The sequence below is a fragment of the Lethenteron reissneri genome, chromosome 58 (genome assembly GCF_015708825.2).
Source record: "Lethenteron reissneri isolate LAM-NWPU_2019-01 chromosome 58, ASM1570882v1, whole genome shotgun sequence".
Lineage (NCBI taxonomy): Eukaryota > Metazoa > Chordata > Hyperoartia > Petromyzontiformes > Petromyzontidae > Lethenteron > Lethenteron reissneri.
Genome location: NC_083836.1, coordinates 11238478 through 11262402, shown reverse-complemented (window position 1 = coordinate 11262402; position 23925 = coordinate 11238478). Strand labels below are relative to the sequence as shown.

Here is a 23925-nt window from a genome sequence, read left to right as displayed (position 1 = left end):
CATCATCAGCAGCATCACATTAATCATCAGCAGCATCACATTCATCATCAGCAGCATCACATTCATCATCAGCAGCAACACATTCATCATCAGCAGCATCACATTCATCATCAGCAGCATCACATTTATCATCAGCAGCATGGCATTCATCATCAGCAGCATCACATTCATCATCAGCAGCATCACTTTCACCATCATCAGCATCACATTAATCATCAGCAGCATCGCTTTCACCATCAGCAGCTTCACATTCATCATCAGCAGCATGGCATTCATCATCAGCAGCATCACATTCATCATCAGCAGCATCACATTCATTATCATCAGCATCGCATTCATCATCAGCAGCATCACATTCACCATCAGCAGCATCAAATTAATCATCAGCAGCATCACATTCATCATCAGCAGCATCACATTCATCATCAGCAGCATCACATTTATCATCAGCAGCATGGCATTCCTCATCAGCAGCATCACATTCACCATCAGCAGCATCACTTTCACCATCATCAGCATCACATTAATCATCAGCAGCATCGCTTTCACCATCAGCAGCTTCACATTCATCATCAGCAGCATGGCATTCATCATCAGCAGCATCACATTCATCATCAGCAGCATCGCATTCATCATCAGCAGCATCACATTCATCATCAGCAGCGACACATTCATCGTCAGCAGCATCACATTCATCATCAGCAGCATCACATTCATCATCAGCAGCATCACATTAATCATCAGCAGCATCACATTCATCATCAGCAGCATCACATTCATCATCAGCAGCAACACATTCATCATCAGCAGCATCAAATTCATCATCAGCAGCATCACATTTATCATCAGCAGCATGGCATTCATCATCAGCAGCATCACATTCATCATCAGCAGCATCACTTTCACCATCATCAGCATCACATTAATCATCAGCAGCATCGCTTTCACCATCAGCAGCTTCACATTCATCATCAGCAGCATGGCATTCATCATCAGCAGCATCACATTCATCATCAGCAGCATCACATTCATTATCATCAGCATCGCATTCATCATCAGCAGCATCACATTCACCATCAGCAGCATCAAATTAATCATCAGCAGCATCACATTAATCATCAGCAGCATCACATTAATCAACAGCAGCATCACATTCATCAACAGCAGCATCACATTCATCATCAGCAGCATCACATTCATCATCAGCAGCATCAAATTCATCATCAGCAGCATCACATTCATCATCAGCAGGATCGCTTTCATCATCAGCAGCATTACTTTCATCATCAGCAGCATCACATTCATCATCAGCAGCATCACATTAATCATCAGCAGCATCACATTAATCATCAGCAGCATCACATTCATCATCAGCAGCATCACATTCATCATCAGCAGCATCACATTCATCATCAGCAGCAACACATTCATCGTCAGCAGCAACACATTCATCGTCAGCAGCATCACATTCATCATCAGCAGCATCACATTCATCATCAGCAGCATCACATTCATCATCAGCAGCATCACATTCATCATCAGCAGCATCACATTCATCATCAGCAGCATCACATTCATCATCAGCAGCATCACATTCATCATCAGCAGCAACACATTCATCGTCAGCAGCATCACATTCATCATCAGCAGCATCACATTCATCATCAGCAGCATCACATTCACCATCAGCAGCATCAAATTAATCATCAGCAGCATCACATTCATCATCAGCAGCTTCACATTCATCATCAGCAGCATCACATTTATCATCAGCAGCAACACATTCATCGTCAGCAGCATCACATTCACCATCAGCAGCATCACTTTCACCATCATCAGCATCACATTAATCATCAGCAGCATCGCTTTCACCATCAGCAGCTTCACATTCATCATCAGCAGCATGGCATTCATCATCAGCAGCATCACATTCATCATCAGCAGCATCGCATTCATCATCAGCAGCATCACATTCATCATCAGCAGCGACACATTCATCGTCAGCAGCATCACATTCATCATCAGCAGCATCACATTCATCATCAGCAGCATCACATTAATCATCAGCAGCATCACATTCATCATCAGCAGCATCACATTCATCATCAGCAGCATCACATTCATCATCAGCAGCAACACATTCATCATCAGCAGCATCACATTCATCATCAGCAGCATCACATTTATCATCAGCAGCATCACATTCATCATCAGCAGCATGGCATTCATCATCAGCAGCATCACATTCATCATCAGCAGCTTCACATTCATCATCAGCAGCATCACATTCATCATCAGCAGCGACACATTCATCGTCAGCAGCATCACATTCATCATCAGCAGCATCACATTCATCATCAGCAGCATCACATTAATCATCAGCAGCATCACATTCATCATCAGCAGCATCACATTCAACATCAGCAGCAACACATTCATCATCAGCAGCATCACATTCATCATCAGCAGCATCACATTTACCATCAGCAGCATGGCATTCCTCATCAGCAGCATCACATTCATCATCAGCAGCATCACTTTCACCATCATCAGCATCACATTAATCATCAGCAGCATCGCTTTCACCATCAGCAGCTTCACATTCATCATCAGCAGCATGGCATTCATCATCAGCAGCATCACATTCATCATCAGCAGCATGGCATTCATCATCAGCAGCATCACATTCATCATCAGCAGCGACACATTCATCGTCAGCAGCATCACATTCATCATCAGCAGCATCACATTCATCATCAGCAGCATCACATTAATCATCAGCAGCATCACATTCATCATCAGCAGCATCACATTCATCATCAGCAGCAACACATTCATCATCAGCAGCATCACATTCATCATCAGCAGCATCACATTTATCATCAGCAGCATGGCATTCATCATCAGCAGCATCACATTCATCATCAGCAGCATCACTTTCACCATCATCAGCATCACATTAATCATCAGCAGCATCGCTTTCACCATCAGCAGCTTCACATTCATCATCAGCAGCATGGCATTCATCATCAGCAGCATCACATTCATCATCAGCAGCATCACATTCATTATCATCAGCATCGCATTCATCATCAGCAGCATCACATTCACCATCAGCAGCATCAAATTAATCATCAGCAGCATCACATTCATCATCAGCAGCATCACATTCATCATCAGCAGCATCACATTTATCATCAGCAGCATGGCATTCCTCATCAGCAGCATCACATTCACCATCAGCAGCATCACTTTCACCATCATCAGCATCACATTAATCATCAGCAGCATCGCTTTCACCATCAGCAGCTTCACATTCATCATCAGCAGCATGGCATTCATCATCAGCAGCATCACATTCATCATCAGCAGCATCGCATTCATCATCAGCAGCATCACATTCATCATCAGCAGCGACACATTCATCGTCAGCAGCATCACATTCATCATCAGCAGCATCACATTCATCATCAGCAGCATCACATTAATCATCAGCAGCATCACATTCATCATCAGCAGCATCACATTCATCATCAGCAGCAACACATTCATCATCAGCAGCATCACATTCATCATCAGCAGCATCACATTTATCATCAGCAGCATGGCATTCATCATCAGCAGCATCACATTCATCATCAGCAGCATCACTTTCACCATCATCAGCATCACATTAATCATCAGCAGCATCGCTTTCACCATCAGCAGCTTCACATTCATCATCAGCAGCATGGCATTCATCATCAGCAGCATCACATTCATCATCAGCAGCATCACATTCATTATCATCAGCATCGCATTCATCATCAGCAGCATCACATTCACCATCAGCAGCATCAAATTAATCATCAGCAGCATCACATTCATCATCAGCAGCATCGCATTCATCATCAGCAGCATCACATTCATCATCAGCAGCATCACTTTCATCATCAGCACTATCGCTTTCATCATCAGCAGCATCAATTTATCATCAGCAGCATCACATTAATCATCAGCAGCATCACATTAATCATCAGCAGCATCACATTAATCAACAGCAGCATCACATTCATCAACAGCAGCATCACATTCATCATCAGCAGCATCACATTCATCATCAGCAGCATCAATTCATCATCAGCAGCATCACATTCATCATCAGCAGGATCGCTTTCATCATCAGCAGCATTACTTTCATCATCAGCAGCATCACATTCATCATCAGCAGCATCACATTAATCATCAGCAGCATCACATTAATCATCAGCAGCATCACATTCATCATCAGCAGCATCACATTCATCATCAGCAGCATCACATTCATCATCAGCAGCAACACATTCATCGTCAGCAGCAACACATTCATCGTCAGCAGCATCACATTCATCATCAGCAGCATCACATTCATCATCAGCAGCATGGCATTCATCATCAGCAGCATCACATTCATCATCAGCAGCATCGCTTTCACCATCAGCAGCTTCACATTCATCATCAGCAGCATCACATTCATCATCAGCAGCAACACATTCATCGTCAGCAGCATCACATTCATCATCAGCAGCATCACATTCATCATCAGCAGCATGGCATTCATCATCAGCAGCATCACATTCATCATCAGCAGCATCGCTTTCACCATCAGCAGCTTCACATTCATCATCAGCAGCATCACATTCATCATCAGCAGCCTCACCTCAATCATCAGCAGCATCACATTAACCATCAGCAGCATCACATTAATCATCAGCAGCATCACATTAATCATCAGCAGCATCACATTAATCATCAGCAGCATCGCTTTCACCATCAGCAGCATCACATTCATCATCAGCAGCATGGCATTCATCATCAGCAGCATCACATTCACCATCAGCAGCATCACATTCATCATCAGCAGCATCACATTCATCATCAGCAGCATCAACATTCATCATCAGCAGCATCGCATTCATCATCAGCAGCATCACATTCATCATCAGCAGCATCACATTAATCATCAGCAGCATCACATTCATCATCAGCAGCATCACATTCATCATCAGCAGCATCACATTCATCATCAGCAGCATCACATTCATCATCAGCAGCAACACATTCATCATCAGCAGCAACACATTCATCATCAGCAGCATCACATTCATCATCAGCAGCATCACATTCATCATCAGCAGCATGGCATTCATCATCAGCAGCATCACATTCATCATCAGCAGCATCGCTTTCACCATCAGCAGCATCACATTAATCATCAGCAGCATCGCTTTCACCATCAGCAGCATCACATTCATCATCAGCAGCATGGCATTCATCATCAGCAGCATCACATTCATCATCAACAGCATCACATTCATCATCATCAGCATCGCATTCATCATCAGCAGCATCACATTCACCATCAGCAGCATCACATTAATCATCAGCAGCATCACATTCATCATCAGCAGCATCACATTCATCATCAGCAGCATCGCATTCATCATCAGCAGCATCACATTCATCATCAGCAGCGACACATTCATCGTCAGCAGCATCACATTCATCATCAGCAGCATCACATTCATCATCAGCAGCATCACATTAATCATCAGCAGCATCACATTCATCATCAGCAGCATCACATTCATCATCAGCAGCATCACATTCATCATCAGCAGCAACACATTCATCATCAGCAGCATCACATTCATCATCAGCAGCATCACATGTTTCATCAGCAGCATGGCATTCATCATCAGCAGCATCACATTCATCATCAGCAGCATCACTTTCACCATCATCAGCATCACATTAATCATCAGCAGCATCGCTTTCACCATCAGCAGCTTCACATTCATCATCAGCAGCATGGCATTCATCATCAGCAGCATCACATTCATCATCAGCAGCATCACATTCATCATCAGCAGCAACACATTCATCGTCAGCAGCATCACATTCATCATCAGCAGCATCACATTCATCATCAGCAGCATGGCATTCATCATCAGCAGCATCACATTCATCATCAGCAGCATCACATTCATCATCAGCAGCAACACATTCATCGTCAGCAGCATCACATTCATCATCAGCAGCATCACATTCATCATCAGCAGCATGGCATTCATCATCAGCAGCATCACATTCATCATCAGCAGCATCGCTTTCACCATCAGCAGCTTCACATTCATCATCAGCAGCATCACATTCATCATCAGCAGCATCACATTAATCATCAGCAGCATCACATTAATCATCAGCAGCATCACATTAATCATCAGCAGCATCACATTAATCATCAGCAGCATCACATTAATCATCAGCAGCATCGCTTTCACCATCAGCAGCATCACATTCATCATCAGCAGCATGGCATTCATCATCAGCAGCATCACATTCACCATCAGCAGCATCACATTAATCATCAGCAGCATCACATTCATCATCAGCAGCATCACATTCATCATCAGCAGCATCGCATTCATCATCAGCAGCATCACATTCATCATCAGCAGCATCACATTAATCATCAGCAGCATGACATTCATCATCAGCAGCATCACATTCATCATCAGCAGCATCACATTCATCATCAGCAGCATCACATTCATCATCAGCAGCAACACATTCATCATCAGCAGCAACACATTCATCATCAGCAGCATCACATTCATCATCAGCAGCATCACATTCATCATCAGCAGCATGGCATTCATCATCAGCAGCATCACATTCATCATCAGCAGCATCGCTTTCACCATCAGCAGCATCACATTAATCATCAGCAGCATCGCTTTCACCATCAGCAGCATCACATTCATCATCAGCAGCATGGCATTCATCATCAGCAGCATCACATTCATCATCAACAGCATCACATTCATCATCATCAGCATCGCATTCATCATCAGCAGCATCACATTCACCATCAGCAGCATCACATTAATCATCAGCAGCATCACATTCATCATCAGCAGCATCACATTCATCATCAGCAGCATCGCATTCATCATCAGCAGCATCACATTCATCATCAGCAGCGACACATTCATCGTCAGCAGCATCACATTCATCATCAGCAGCATCACATTCATCATCAGCAGCATCACATTAATCATCAGCAGCATCACATTCATCATCAGCAGCATCACATTCATCATCAGCAGCAACACATTCATCATCAGCAGCATCACATTCATCATCAGCAGCATCACATGTATCATCAGCAGCATGGCATTCATCATCAGCAGCATCACATTCATCATCAGCAGCATCACTTTCACCATCATCAGCATCACATTAATCATCAGCAGCATCGCTTTCACCATCAGCAGCTTCACATTCATCATCAGCAGCATGGCATTCATCATCAGCAACATCACATTCATCATCAGCAGCATCACATTCATTATCATCAGCATCGCATTCATCATCAGCAGCATCACATTCACCATCAGCAGCATCAAATTAATCATCAGCAGCATCACATTCATCATCAGCAGCATCGCATTCATCATCAGCAGCATCGCTTTCATCATCAGCACTATCGCTTTCATCATCAGCAGCATCAAATTATCATCAGCAGCATCGCTTTCATTAGCAGCAGCAGCAGCAATAACACTGCCATCACAAAGATCGTTCCGATAATAATGTATTCCGTCATTATAATGACCCTTACACTCATCATCATCACCTCCAACATCACCATGATCATCACCACCACTACCATTATTCCCACCATTACCATCATCATCACCATCATCACCACAATCTGACTGAACACTGCCCAGACACAATACTGCCCATAGACTCAGCACTGCCCCACAGACTCAACACTACCCACAGACTCAACACTGCCCACAGACTCAACACTGCAGATAGAGTCAGCAGTGCCCACAAACTCAAGACTGCCCAGAGACTCAATACTGCCCACAAAGTCAATACTACCCACAGACTCAATATTACCCAGACTCAATACTACCCACAGACTCAATAATGCCGATAGAATCAGCTGGCAGCATAGACAAACACTGCCCATATACTCAACACTGCCCACAGACTCAACACTGCCCACAGACACAACGCTGCCCATAAACTCAGCACTGCACATAGACACAATACTACCCACAGACTCAACACTGCCCACAGACTCAACACTGCCCACAGACTCAACACTGCCCACAGACTCAACACTGACCACAGACTCAATACTGCCCATAGACTCAATACTGCCCATAAACTAAACACTGCCCACAGACACAACGCTGCCCATAGACTCAGCACTGCACCATATACTCAACACTGCTCACACACTCAATACTTCCCATATAATCAGCATTGCGCCATAGACTCAACACTGCCCATAGACCCAATACTGTCCATAGACTCAGCACTGCACCATAGACACAATACTGCCCATACACTCAATACTATCCACAGACTCAATGCTGCCGATAAACTCAGCATGGCACCATATACTCAACACTGCCCATAGACTCAGCACTGCTCATAGACTCAGCACTGCCCACAGACTCAACACTGCCCATTGAGCGATTGTGAACGCTACCGCCACCCCGCTCCCCCACCCCCCCCCCCCCCCCCCCCCCCCCACCAGCTCACCTTCCTTGTCATCCATCCTCTCGATGGCGTCCCGCGCGATGACGCCGGCGCTAAACCTCACTCGGCGGTGCCACCGCTCGGCGCGTCTCTTCCCCCTCGACGCTGCAGCCGCCGCCGAGGCCGCCACCGTCGCACCCGGCCCTCCGGCCGCCCCACGCACCACGCTGCCACTGCCGCCATCGTCCTGCACCGAGTGCCGTCTAAGAGCCGCAATCGAAGTGAGAACGGCGGCATTTGGCGCGGTGGTTGCCACGCGGACTCGCGTGGACAGCGCCGGGACCTCCTGGTGGGACTGCTGCGGTGGCGGCGGCGGTGACGGCGGAGGCGGCTGCGGCTGGTCCCTCTCTCGCTGGTTGTAGGCACGGAGCTGCTCCGAGCGGAGCCGCTTGACGATCCGCTGGCGCTGGCTCGGAGGCAGCGAGTCAAGCAGCCTCTGGTCGATTTCCATGTCGCAGGCGTTCAGCGCCTGGCACAGCTGCAGGCAGCCTGACCCAGCCAGCAAGCCGGACAGAGAGACAAAGAGAGGCAGAGAGAGACACAGAGAGAGAGTGACCGACACGTGTCCGAGGGTGATGATGGCACGGGTTTGAACGCAGCATGAGACCGAGGGTGACGGTGGAGGCGTTTCACCGTGCCCATGGACTCAACACAACCCACAGACTCAACACTGCACCAGTGACTCAGCACTGCACAATAGACCAAAACTGCACCACAGACCAACACTGCACCACAGACCAACACTGCACCATAGACCAACACTGCACAACAGACCAACACTGCACCATAGACCAACACTGCACCATAGACCAACACTGCACCATAGACCAACACTGCACCACAGACCAACACTGCACCATAGACCAACACTGCACCATAGACCAACACTGCACCACAGACCAACACTGCACCATAGACCAACACTGCACCACAGACCAACACTGCACCACAGACAAACACTGCACCATAGACCAACACTGCACCATAGACCAACACTGCACCACAGACCAACACTGCACCATAGACCAACACTGCACCACAGACCAACACTGCACCACAGACCAACACTGCACCACAGACCAACACTGCACCATAGACCAACACTGCACCATAGACCAACACTGTACCACAGACCAACACTGCACCACAGACCAACACTGCACCACAGACCAACACTGCACCATAGACCAACAGTGCACCACAGACCAACACTGCACCACAGACCAACACTGCACCACAGACCAACACTGCACCATCGACCAACACTGCACCACAGACCAACACTGCACCATCGACCAACACTGCACCACAGACCAACACTGCACCATCGACCAACACTGCACCACAGACCAACACTGCACCATCGACCAACACTGCACCATAGACCAACACTGCACCACAGACCAACACTGCACCACAGACCAACACTGCACCACAGACCAACACTGCACCACAGACCAACACTGCACCATCGACCAACACTGCACCATCGACCAACACTGCACCATCGACCAACACTGCACCACAGACCAACACTGCACCACAGACCAACACTGCACCACAGACCAACACTGCACCACAGACCAACACTGCACCACAGACCAACACTGCACCATAGACCAACACTGCACCATAGACCAACACTGTCTGTGCGTCCGCACCGGGCGGTCGGCTGTGGCCGAGCCTCCCCCCGCGCTCTCGTTGCTGCCGCTCTTTTTCGCTCTCTCGAGGCCAGTTTCCACCGTGCTCCCATCCGCCTCCAGACACCATCCACGCGACCCCTGGCCAACTTCAGCGCCCTCTCTGTTGTTTCAGGTCGCGTGCGTTGTTAAACCCTCCCCCGCCTGACGTAACTGAACAAATTAAATTGCCGTGTGTGCACGGCTTCGTGACCTGCAGTCACTCGATACTCGCTCGGAGTGATTTCATAATCGGAGGCGATCGATGATTTTGGGCGCTCGCGCACGGCATTCATGCAGCCGTGTCAGGTGGCGGAGGTGCTTACGAAAACGGATTAATCTAAGATCATGAAGGTGACCCAACGCCAAATGCTCTTACAAATCGGAGCGGCGTGCACCTAGGCCGGCTGTTGAAGGCAGTTTGGAACGCTCACTGGTGATGGCAGACGTGAGCGGGAATTAAACTTGGGTCGGCGGGTTTGTGGTGCAGTGAGCCAACCTGCAGTGCCACCGGTTGGCAATCAATACAATACAACAAGGACAAAGATCTCCCGTGTAGCTTGTCTTGGACTGTTTGGGCAAGCGCTGTTAGGCCGAGAAGATACACGAGGGGGTGGGTGGCCAGCACCATGCCCGGCCGCCTTTGTCTCCCCAGTGGCGATGTTTACAGACCACACCAGGTTCTAATTTGAGGCTGAGTCGACCTAGGGGAGGCCCAAGACCGGTTCAGATAATCGTCAGTGGTGTTGGTCATGAGCGGGAATCGAACTCGGGTCGCTGGTCTCGCAGCGTGCCAACCGATGCACGACCACACACGACACACATGGACTTGTATACAACGGTACATAACAACAACAGCCACCATTCACTACTCGTGGTGGTGACGTCACCACGGCGCTTGTGCCAGGCGAGGTGCATGTTGAGGCCACGTGAAGTGCAGAAGGCTCACTGGCAGGTCAAGGTACTGACCGAGATGACTGGCAGATGCAACGACTGTGTTGCCTACTGTGCCAACTTCCAGCGTTCTATCTGCCCGCCCGGCACTCGTTGTTCTGAGCGTCGCTCCTCTACCCTCCGTTGTTGTTGCCTCCGACTGCCCAGCAGCTTCCTTAAAAGGAGACTCTCCTCCGCAGAGGCCGATCTTGACACCGCTGGTAACAGCCATCAGCAGGTCCAACCGGCTCCACATATTCCTGGACCACATCAGTTCCGTCTCTTCTCTAGCACTGGGGTAGGCAACCTGTAGCCAGCACGCGGCGGCTCTTTAGCTGCCCCCTGGCGGCTCTTTGGCTGTCCCTTGCGGGCAGCAGCCGTTCGTTTAAAAAATATCTGAAACGTTATAGAACGTGAAGATAATGGAATAAATATGGCAGGGAATGGGGTCACCATGAACTGGCTTGGTAGCAACAACAAAACTTACAACAGCCAAAGAATAACTAAGTGGAGGTAAACGAAATAGACACCAGGTTATTCAATCACCCATTTAGTTTGAGTCACAATGTGTGTCGTTATTGTCGTTGTTGTTGTTGCTGTCAACCCAACGCTGCTCTGTTGGGGTCACAAACGGCTCTGCTGCATCGCGGCTCTCCAACTATTTTGGTCGAAGACAAAAACCCAAAATAAACGTCTCTCGATCTTCTACGTCTTCATCTTCTTCTTCCTCCTTGAACAGTTGCCGACCGCTGCTCTAGCCCATGCCGTGCCCATTTAGCCGCCTCGATCCAGACAAACCGAAACTGCTTTGGGCATGCGGTGGCAGGGCTTGGGGGCTGCATGAGCCAGCCGCCAGGGGGTGGATGCCAAAACCACGCCCGTCATACTTTTGTCTCCGCAACACTGATGTCTGTCTACACAACCACACCGGGTACTCGTTTGAGGCACAGTTGATCTAGGGGATGCCCAAGACCAATTCAGATAATCGTCAAAGGTGGTGGCCATGAGTAACGTTGACCGGTTCAGTGATTTGTCACCGATGTTGGTCGTAAGTGGCTTTATAGCTCAGTGCGCTGACCACAACACTGTCATTCCTCAAGGTACATTAAACTAAAAACGAAACTATCTTTGATTTTACCAGATAAGGCCCCACTGAGCTATGTAGCTGTTTTTCAGAGGCGACCTGGCTATCACAAACTACAGCTCAACTTAGACGCTTGTCATCATCATCATCTGGAAATGTATAGCATCCAAATACTCTGAACACGTGACGTCAAATCTAAATGTGGAGGGAAAAATACATTTGACCACGGGGAGAGACGCTGAAACTCCAAATATGCAGCAGGCGTCAGGGTCGGGATCGAACCCACAAACTCCTGTATAGCAGGCGAGGTAGTTAACATCTCGCCACCGTGGCGCCCTACACAATCGCATCCCCTAAAACTCGCACATACACACATGCAGACCAGTGCAAAAACCACACATGCTCACACACTCACATGCTCCTCACACAGTCCCAGGCGCGTAATTCACGCTCGCCCACACACAGGGAGAGACCAGCCTCAATAACAGACTCTCCATGACCTCATGCCTTGGCTCGGAGTAAATGCGAGCCATGGAGATCCTGCGTCTCTCTCTCTCTCTGAGCAATGGAGACCCTCTATCTCTCTGAGCCATGGAGAGCACGTGTCTCTCTCTCTCTCTGAGCCATGGAGACCCCGTGTCTCTCTCTCTCTCTGAGCCATGGAGACCCCGTGTGTCTCTCTCTCTGAGCCATGGAGACCCCGTGTGTCTCTCTTTCTCTCTGAGCGATGAAGAGTTGGAGACCCTGTGTTTCTCTCTGAGCCATGGAGACCACGTGTCTCTCTCTCTGAGCCATGGAGACCACGTGTCTCTCTCTCGGAGCCATGGAGACCACGTGGCTCTCTCGCTCACTTGGAGACTCCCTCAGGTTTAACAGAACAGTGTCTCCTTTGCACAATTCATGCAAAAATTATCCCTCTCCTCTCTCCTACCTCTCCCCTCTCATCTCACTCCACTCCTCCCCATGCACTCACCTGCCGCTCCTGTTCACACGCACACACACGCGTACACACACACACACGTATACACACGCACACACACGCAGACACACGTATACACACGCAGACACACATACACAAAGACAAAGATCCCCCAGTATAGCCTTAACAGTCTGTTGGGGCAAGTGCTGTTAACCAACACCCATGAAGGCCGGCACGGCACACAAAGGGGTGGGTAGCCAGTACCATGCCCGGCCGCCTTTGTCTCCCCAGTGGCGATGTTTTACACACCGCACCAGGTACTCATTTGAGGTTGAGTCGACCTAGGGGAGGCACAGGACCGGTTCAGATAATCGTCACCGGTGTTGGCCATAAGTGGGAATCGGACTCGGGTATTGGGATTTGTAGTGCAGTGCGCTAAACGCTACACACACGCATACAAACACACACACACACGCATACACACACACACGCATACAGACACACACACACACACGCATACATACACACACATACATACAAGTATTCACACACGAATACATACACACGTGTGTGTGTGTATGTATTTAATCAATGTGAGCGGCCCCTCCCCCGTCCCCTCAGTCCGATACGCTCCGCTACCTGCGTTGCCATGGAAACCAGCATGTCGTTGCTAAGCAACCGTGATGGAGCCCTGTGCTCACTGTACACCCCCTCACCTCTGCTCACCTTCCCTCATCTTGCACCTCACCATCTCTCCCCTCACCATCTCTCACCTCACCATCTCTCCCTCACCATCTTTCCCTCACCATCTCTCACCTCACCATCTCTCCCCTCACCATCTCTCCCCTCACCATCCTCACCATCTCTCCCTCACCATCTCTCCCCTCACCATCTCTCCCCTCACCATCTCTCACCTCACCATCTCTCCCCTCACCATCTCTCCCCTCACCATCTCTCCCCTCACCATCTCTCCCCTCACCATCTCTCCCCTCACCATCTCTCCCTCACCATCTCTCCCCTCACCATCTCTCCCCTCACCATCTCTCCCTCACCATCTCTCACCTCACCATCTCTCCCCTCACCATCTCTCCCCTCACCATCTCTCCCTCACCATCTTCCCCTCACCATCTCTCCCCTCACCATCTCTCCCTCACCATCTCTCCCCTCACCATCTCTCCTCTCACCATCTCTCCCTCACTCACCATCTCTCCCTCACCATCTTTCCCCTCACCATCTCTCCCTCACCATCTCTCACCTCACCATCTCTCACCTCACCATCTCTCCCCTCACCATCTCTCCCCTCACCATCTCTCCCCTCACCATCTCTCCCCTCACCATCTCTCCCCTCACCATCTCTCCCCTCACCATCTTTCCCCTCACCATCTCTCACCTCACCATCTCTCCCCTCACCATCTCTCCCTCACCATCTCTCCCCTCACCATCTCTCCCCTCACCATCTCTCACCTCACCATCTCTCCCCTCACCATCTCTCACCTCACCATCTCTCACCTCACCATCTCTCCCCTCACCATCTTTCCCCTCACCATCTCTCACCTCACCATCTCTCCCCTCACCATCTCTCCCCTCACCATCTCTCCCTCACCATCTCTCCCCTCACCATCTCTCACCTCACCATCTCTCACCTCACCATCTCTCCCCTCACCATCTTTCCCCTCACCATCTCTCACCTCACCATCTCTCCCTCACCATCTCTCCCCTCACCATCTCTCCCTCACCATCTTTCCCCTCACCATCTCTACCCTCACCATCTCTCCCTCACCATCTCTCCCCTCACCATCTCTCCCCTCACCATCTCTCACCTCACCATCTCTCACCTCACCATCTCTCCCTCACCATCTCTCACCTCACCATCTCTCCCTCACCATCTCTCACCTCACCATCTCTCACCTCACCATCTCTCACCTCACCATCTTTCCCCTCACCATCTCTCCCCTCACCATCTCTCCCTCACCATCTCTCTCCCCTCACCATCTCTCCGCTCCCCGAGGCGATGCTGAGGGGCCAGACGCTGGCTCACAGCAACCACTCCACGCCCGCTCCTCACCGACTCACTCGGGCAGCCACCCCGGGCCCTCATCCTGCTACCTCCTCCTATACCCCCCCCCCTCTCCAACCTCATCGGCTTCTACTCCCCCTCTCGCTCACCACCCTCTCCACTCACTTCTCTCTTCATCACCACCAGCCCCCTCTCTCTCCCCCCTCTCTCTTTGTCTCTCCCTCAATCACTCCCTCTCCTCCCTCTCCCGCCTCTCGGTTCCCAGATGTCATTCCCCGACGACGACGGCGATGGCGATGGCCGTGTCCCAGCGATTGAACCCCCGGCTCGCCTCATCCATCGCGCAAATCCGCTCACCACGGTGCCACCGTTCCCCACTCACTCACATACACAAAGACAAAGAACCCCCGTGTAGTCCGCACACAGACTGTTTGGGGCAAGTGCTGTCAGCGTGTACACACTGACACAAAGACAAAGATCCTCCCGTGTAGTTTGAACAGACTGTTGGGGCAAGTGCTGGTACCCATCTCAGCCCGGGTCTCATGAGCCGAGTGAGGCGTTGGTTAAACACAAGAAGATGATGATGATGATGATGCTGCTGGCCGATGTCTCGAAGAGAGCACGGCGTGGGGTGGCGAGGGGGTGCAGAGGGGATACAAAGGGGGCGAGGGTGGAGGGGTCCCTAATTATGGGGTCTCCACGCTTCCCGTCGCTGCATCAGGGAGATGTGGGTTCATTGTGCGTATGTACGTGTATGTGTACGTGTATGTGTACGTGTGTGTGTACGTGTGTGTGTACGTGTGTGCACGTGTATATGTGCACGCGTGTGTGTGTGTGTGTGCACGCGTGTGTGTGTGCACGCGTGTGTGTGTGTGCACGTGTGTGTGTGTACATGTGTATAGTAGGGCTGAGCACGCTCGAGTTCGATTTCCGCTCAAGGCCAACATCGGTGACGAATATCTGGAACAGTCCTGGGCCTCCCCTAGGTCGTCTCAGCCTCAAATGAGTACCTGGTGCGGTGTGTAAACATCGCCACTGGGGAGACAAAGGCAGCCGGGCATGGTGCTGGCCACCCACCACCTCGTGTGCGATGCTGGCCTTCATGGGTGCTAGCTAACAGCACTTTCCCCAACAATTTTGTGTGCTGCTGCGTCTTTGTCTTTTGTGTATGTCCATTTGGGTGTCTATCTGTCCGTCTCTGTCTGTGCGTCTGTATATCGGTGTGCCGCTACATCTGTCAATGTGTCAATGCACACGTCCTTGTGTTTGACCACTCATTCGTCTGCGCTTCGATCTGTCCGCGTGTCCATCAGTGCGATCCGTCCATGTGCATCACCGTGCGCCCGTCCATCAATGTGTCCATCGATTTGCGCGTGAGTTTGTCCGTCCACCCATAACGTGTCCCTGTGTCTCTCCATCAACCCATCCATTGGTCCTTCCCTTTATGTATCCGTCTGGCTGTCTGTGTGCGTGTACGTAGTTCACTTGCCTGTCCTGTCCATTCGTCAAACGGTCGACCTGCGTGTCACTATGGGTCTGCGTGTCCGTGAGTCTGTGAATCCGCGTGCATGTGAGTCCGCGTGTCTGTGAGTCCTACCCGCAGTGCTGGGGCAGAGTCCGCAGAGCGAGGCGGCTCGCTCCAACCACCGTGCGTCCATTGCGAAAACAGAGACAGCGAAGTGGAGACAACGGAGCAGAGACAACGGAGCGGAGGAATCCTCCAGCACCGCACGCAGAACAGGCGAGCTCCACGGAGCTCCCTCGCACTCCCCCGCCCTCTCTCTTGATCTCTCTCCCTCGATTATTTTCTCTCTTCCACCTCTCTCTGACTCTCTCTCTCTCTCTACACCTCTTTCTTTCTCTCTCTTCCCTCTCTCCTACTGCCTGTGTCCTCCCTCCCACCCCACGCTCTCACTCTCCCCACGGGGAGGGAGCGGAAGGGAGGGGGAGAGTGAGCGCATTCTCCCCTCCCTCTCTCTCCCCCTCTCTCTCTCAATTGCGACAAGGACTGGAGGAGAGGAGTGGGAGAAGCGGTGGTGACGGTGGAGTCACCTGGGCTAGGGGGATGAGGGGAGGGGGAGGAGGGGGTGGTGGGAGAGAGACACTCAGACACTTAGGTAGAGAGTGAGACAGGGGAAGTGAGTGAGAGTGAGACAGGGGAGTGAGTGAGAGACTCAGGTAGAGAGTGAGACAGGGGAGTGAGCGAGAGAGAGACTCAGGTAGAGAGTGAGACAGGGGAGTGAGAGAGAGAGACTCAGGTAGAGAGTGAGACTGGGGGTGAAAGTGGTGATGTCACCAGGTAACTATGCCGGCTCTGGGCTGAGCTTGGAATCCCTGCCCACCCACGCTCTCTCCCCAACGCCACGGCAATGCGGAGTGCGGGCAGCCCTCGGTCGAGCCCTCGAGTCGTCCTCGGGGTGCCCTCGGGGAGCCCCGAGGGAGCTCTCGGGGAGACCTCGGGGAGCTCTCGGGGAGCCCCAGCGGAGTCAGTCGATGCCCTCTGGCGCTCCGGCCGGGAGGGGGGGCCCAACCGCAGAGACGATATTGGGGGGTCGCCATCTCAGCCCTGCCAGCAGTGGCTCACAGCAGGAATGGACACACTCTCGCTCACGCACGCTAACGCTCGTTCACTCGCACACGCTCACTCACTCACTCACACACGCTCACCTCGCAAACACACGCTCACTTGCACACTCACACACCGACAGCTTCCAGAGCCTGGGACTCGCACGGAGACCCGCAGACTCGTTGGGACACTCGCAGCCCCGTAGACTCACCGACTCGCATCATACAGACCCACAAGAGATTCACAGACTCACAGCCCCGTAGACTCAGAGACTCACATCATAGAGACCCACACACAGACTCACAAACTCACAGCGCCGCAGACCCACAGACTGATTGGTGGTCGCGGGTTGCTCAGGAGATGGAGTCTGCCTCAATGGCCCGCGATCACAAATCGCTCTTTAATTCCATCAAAATGTAACCTGCAGCGCCACACCTATTACCATCATTGGGGGAAAGAACGGTGATACAATCTCTGACCCTCAGGAACAGGTTAGCAGATTTGCTGAGCATTTCTGTCTTGGGGGAGGGGAAATCCCTCAGCCTGGAAAACATCATGGGACAAAGTGGTGATGACCCTGCTGAGGCGGCGGTGCTTCAAATATGGGAAGAAGAAGTCACCCCCTGTGCGTGGCTGGCTGAGGTACCATCTGTTGAGGAAGTACTGAAGGCGATTCAGAGCCTGAGACCAGGAAAGGCACCGGGCAGAGATGATCTCCCAAGCAAAATGCTGAGGGAGGGTGCCCTACATGAAATCATAACAACAGTCTGAAGCACTGGATGGGTTCCGCAGGATTGGAAGGATGCCCTGGTGGTCCCCCTCTTTAAAAAGGGGGATCGCACAGACTGTAACAACTACATGGGCATCTCACTCCTCAGTGTGCCGGGAAAGGTCCCGGCAAGGATGATTCAACATCGCCTTGCCAGGCATGCTGAGGAGAGGCCAATGTGGTTTCAGGAAAGGGTGGTACTGCACAGATGCCATATTTTCTGTCCGTCTGCTACAGTAGAGGTGTAGGGAATTCCAAAAAGACCTCTGCTTTATTGACCTGGTCAAGGCCTATGATGCCATCAGTAGACCTGGGCTCTGGGTTGTTCTTCATGCTTTTGGAATCCCTGACCCGCTGCTCACGATCATTAAGTACCTTCATGATGGTGAGCGGGCCCGGGTAAAACTACGTGGCCGGGAATCAGAGCCATTCCCTGTACACTTGGGGTGCGACAGGGATGTTTGTGAAGTCTTTGATGGCTGTACCAGAGGAATTTCCATCTGGTACAGATACAGTGGGGGGTTGATCAATGCCCGGGTGTGGTCAAGGGATGGCTCCCTATTGCTCAACCATGTTATGTATGCCGATGATCTGGTAATTGCAGTCGACTCCTGTCCCCTGCTGAACATCGCTATCGCATCACGCCCAGGGAGTTACTGGCCATGGTTCATTTCATCCAGCTCTATCGTCGGGACTTTGTTTTTCGCACAAACCATGTGGCCCTCCAGTACTCCCTGAGCATCGACCAGCCCAATGGCTCGAAATCTTCCAGGGTTTCTCATTCAAAGTTATGCACAGGAAAGGCACTTGACACGTCAACGCTGACGCCTTCTCCCACTTGCCGCCCCATGTCACGTGCACGTGTGCCTCGGGGTCGTCACAATGTAAGCCATCGCATGAGGATGCGCCCGCGGTGCTGGTGGCAGCCGGGACAACGCGGGATGAAGGCGCTCAGTCGCCACGCGATTCTGTTTTGAATCTTAATAATAATAATGCAATTTATAACGTGCACAAATTTGCGGACCTAACAGCCGCAACTCAGAGGCGCGCAGCCAGCTCAGAGTCACTCGAAAGCGTGGGTGTAGAGGTAAGTTTTTAAGTGTCTCTTGAAGGAGACGATTGAGGTGATGCTGCGAATGTGCAGAGGGATTGCATTCCAGACTGTTGGGGCAGCCACCGAGAAGCGGCGCATAGACGTGACCGTCCTGGATCTAGGTATCAAGAGGAGGTCGTAAGTCACACTGTGAAGGGATCTGCCATGTGCTGTGCTGCAAGTCATTCATAATGAAGACAAGTACGGAGGGCAGAGAGCTGTGAAGGCATGGTGGAAGAGTCAGGCGATCTTGTATGTGACCCTGCTGGCAATGGGTTACCAGTGGAGGGCACGGAGACAGGCAAGCGAGTCGAAACGGGGATAAGTGTGGCCAATGATGACGCGTGCCAGGTTGTTTTCTAGTCTTTGAAGTTTTTTTAGGTTGCCAGAGGATGACCGGACTAGGACGAAGTTGCAATAGTCGAGGTGAGAACCAACTATACAACATGCCAATGTGGTGGCAGTTTCAGTGCAGATGAGAGGATGTAGGTGTCTGAGAGCCTTCAGGTGAAAGTTACATGAACTGATTATACGATTGGTTTGATGATCGAAGGATAAAGTTGAATCTAGAATGACACAGAGGTAGCTGAAGTGATCGGTGAACCTGATGCTGGGACCAAAGATGTGTATGTGTGTTGGGAGCACGGATGAGCTGAGACGTTGCCTGGTACCTAAGATGATGGCCACTGACTTTGACGAATTAAGGGCAAGGTGGTCCATGGAGAACCACTGTTGCAGGGCAGTGGTGCATTCCGAGAGCCTCTGAAATCCAGACGCATTGGTAGAATTGATGGCGGAGAACAGAATAGTATCATATACATATGAGTGGTGCTTGACACCGAAGCTTGCGATGAGGCGGGCGATCAGGGAAGTGTAGGCTGTGAACAGAAGGGGACCGAGGACGGAGCTCTGCGGGACGCCACATAATGCTTTTGTTTCGGGAGATGTGGACAAGCCCACTCTGACTGAGGATTGCCGATCAGAAAGGTACGACAGTATCCACTTGAGTGCTGAACCACATACACCAAAGTCGGATTTCAGGAGGGAAGTAAGGAGCGAGTGGTTGATGGTGCCAAAGGCTGATGAAATGTCCAGACTTACAAGAGCAACGATGGAGCCGGAGTCAATAATCATTAAAATGTCATCAAGTACTCTGGTGAAAACTGTTTCTGTGGAGTAGTTTTGACGGTAAGCCGACTGGAAGAAGCAGTAGTTTGGGGAGGAGGTGATGTGGGGTTTTAGCTGGGCAAGGGCGAGTCTTTCTAGAAGTTTAGAGAGGTTCGAGAGATTAGTGGTGGGATGATAGCTAGACGGGTCATCAGGGTCGAGACTTCGTTTCTTTAACAGGGGGGAAACCAGGCCAGATTTGAGGTAGGACGGAAAATACCTCAGTAGAGAATGAGGCATTTGCGATGTTCCTGATCATGATGGCGAGTTCCGGAGCACATTGCTTGAACAAGGAACCTGGGACGACGTCGAGTGGAGACGATTTCATATGAAGTGATTGAATCACAGAGGAAACGTCTTTTGAAGACACCGGCTTGAACGTGGTTAGAAAGGTATCTGGTTGAGTAGGGTATGATGGTGCGATGTGAGGGAAGATGTGCAGGAGTTTGCGATGGTCATCAGCTTGTTGGTGAAGTAAGCTTTGAAAGAGGTGGCAAGTTTCAGTGATACCACTAAGGTGAGGGACCATGTTGCTACCAGGATGTAGAAGATCCTGGAGGGTTTTCCAAAGGATGCGTGGTTTTCCGGTAGCTGTTTTGATGCGTTCTTCAATGTAGGAGGAACGTGAGGCAAGAATAAGGTCGTTAGTTTTCCTGCAGGCAGCTCTGTAGGCAACTCGATCAGCCAGAAGACCACTGCTGGATGTGATCCTTTCAAGGCGCCTCCTGATTCGCTTAGCAAGGATGGCGTCTCTTGAGAGCCAGCGAGCAGTTGTGGGAAGGCTGCCTAGTGATTCGTGGTATTTATGGTGCCAGCTTGTCCAGCACCACCCTCAGGTCAGCTTCTAGCTGAAGAGCGCAGACAGTTGGATCAGATGATGGGGATAACATTGAAGGCGAATTTGCAAGGAGGTGCTGTAAAGTGGAAAACTTGATAACCTTGAAATTACGGGAGTGGTGGGTGATTTTAATGGTGATTGGCTTGGGAATTTTAAGGAAAAATAGGATGCGGTGGTGGTATGAGTAACCAGTTTGGAAAACTCTCAGTGCAGTGATGTGTCGATCCTGGTCAGGTTCCAGAACCAGGTCGAGCATACTCTCAACATTGTTGAGGAAGCTCTGGTGAGGCCTGAGTTGGTGATGACCAGGTTATGACAGGCCAAGGTTGACTCGAGGTGGCCATCAATGGAGGCTGGGGTATTGCCGGGGCAGTTAAAGTCTCCAGTAAGCACGATCCTGTGAGATGGGTTAGGAATGAGGTAAAGAAATTCGGAAAGCTAGTTTAAGAAGGTAGTAATGCTGCCATCTGTAGGGCGATAGATGGAAATGAGGAAAAATCACTCAGTGTTAGTAGTGAGGGACACGGACTGGACCTCAAAGATGGCGGGAGACATCGGTAGAGAGAGCTCTTTAATTTTCAAGTGAGCATTGTTGACGACCGCTAAGTCACCACCCCCCTGGTTAGTTGCGCGAGGTTTGTGAAGAACTTGTATCCCAGGGGCATGATTTCCAAAGAGATGGCTAGCGGGGAACCTGGTCTGCACAAGGTCTCGGTAATAAGCAAAAGGTCGATGTGGTGATCCGAGATGGTCTCGTGAATGAGGGCTGATTTGTTGGTAATGGAGCGTGAGTTGAGTAGGCCGAGGTGGATGGGTAAAGGTGGATGTAAAGATCCGAAGAGGCACGGCGTCGAGAGGTCAGAGGAAATAGCTGGTTGAGGGTTGACCTGTGAACAGCGGCCCCTACCGCCTCTGCAACCACGGTGCCGATACAGTCTCTGACGTTGATCGCGAAGAAGCCCGAGGCCAGAGAGCATCCTCAGGAGCGTGAATTCCAGGTGCAGGTGATGAAGAGATGGTGCGTGTTGAAGCCCTATTATATCAGACCATGCTGTACGGGTGGTGGTGTTGGGGGGGGCAGGATATGGGTGTAATCCGATCAACGTATGTGCTGCCCAGAGCAGCAAGTCCAGGTAGCGGTGTCCAAGATACATGCCGTCAGCATGCACTCCCACGCACATGGCGGGTGCGTACACGCCTACGTAAACACTTGAGCACGTACGAGGGCGGACACGACCACGCACGCGGCACGTACAATGGAGCGGCCAGAAGAACACGAGGTCCAGTGAAGTAGCTGACCACGCGCTATGCTCCAGTTCGCAGGTGATGCAGCAGGGTGGATGAACCCCGCCGAGCTCCCATTCGCAGGTGGTGCTGGGCAGCAGGCAAACCCACTCTCTCGTGTTGAACAGTGGACAGACGCGCCATGTTCACACTCGCTGGTGGTGTTGAGCAGTGAATGGAACACGCCGAGCTCCCACTTGCTGGCGATGCTGAGGCATGCCAAGCTCCCACTCACTGATAGAGGCAGAAGAGGTGCCTTGTGAGGATGTCCCTGGCAGGAAACGGACCCAGGGCGACTGATAAGCCGCACTACATGAACAGTGCAGCCGGCATCCTCCAGCCTCGTGCGTGGGAGCAGCCAGCCTCGTTCACCCGCACAGCCCCTCAACTGTGCGAGGCGGTAGGTAAGCCTGGCTGTGTAACACTACAACCGGCATTTGACAGCTGTTGCAGCGCTGCGGAGCGTGTGCAGTATGCGCGGAAGCAGGCAGGGTTTGAGGCAGGGTTCTGCCACCGCCCAAACCTCGGGCACCTCCAAAGTAATAATGAAGAATAATAAAACAAAATAAATAATAATTAAGATATAGTAAGAAGAGCAGGAGATAGTGAAGAAGGACGTGGGTAAAGTACGAGGTATGGTAATAGATAAACAGTGGGAGCGACACGGGACTGCAGCCAGCTGCTGCGGCGCTGTCGCCATCTTGGAGTGGACACACCCAACCATGATGCATGGGTTAGGCTGCAGATTGATGATGCCTCACTTTTGATGCTGCGCCGTCGTGCTTCTCGGGGCCCTGGCCCCGCAGGTCGCCCATCCGTTGTGTTATGCGAGGGCCTCCTCATGCGGTGGGAAGGGGAGTCCCAGCGTTATTCATTGGTCGTGCCTTCAGTTCTTAGGGGAAAACGTACTAAAGCCATTCATGAGAAAGTTGATTCATCTGAGTGTTCATAAGACATTGGCAACACTGAAAAAGGACTTTTACTGGCCAGGCATGG

The 23925-nt window shown here is 50.9% G+C and overlaps 1 protein-coding gene across 1 annotated transcript in view; it reads right to left on the bottom strand.

Annotated features, from left to right (window-relative positions):
* LOC133357582 (unconventional myosin-XVI-like) overlaps positions 1–17292 on the bottom strand; it is a 118797-nt gene extending 101505 nt beyond the window's left edge. Inside the window, exons 1-2 of the mRNA XM_061575576.1 lie at positions 16810–17292; positions 8584–9069 (exon numbers count right to left, since the gene is read on the bottom strand). Coding sequence (XP_061431560.1) covers positions 8584–9069; positions 16810–16870 — 547 coding nt within the window. The 5' untranslated portion in view covers positions 16871–17292. The remainder of the gene's footprint in view (positions 1–8583; positions 9070–16809) is intronic.
* Positions 17293–23925: the final 6633 nt, after the last annotated feature.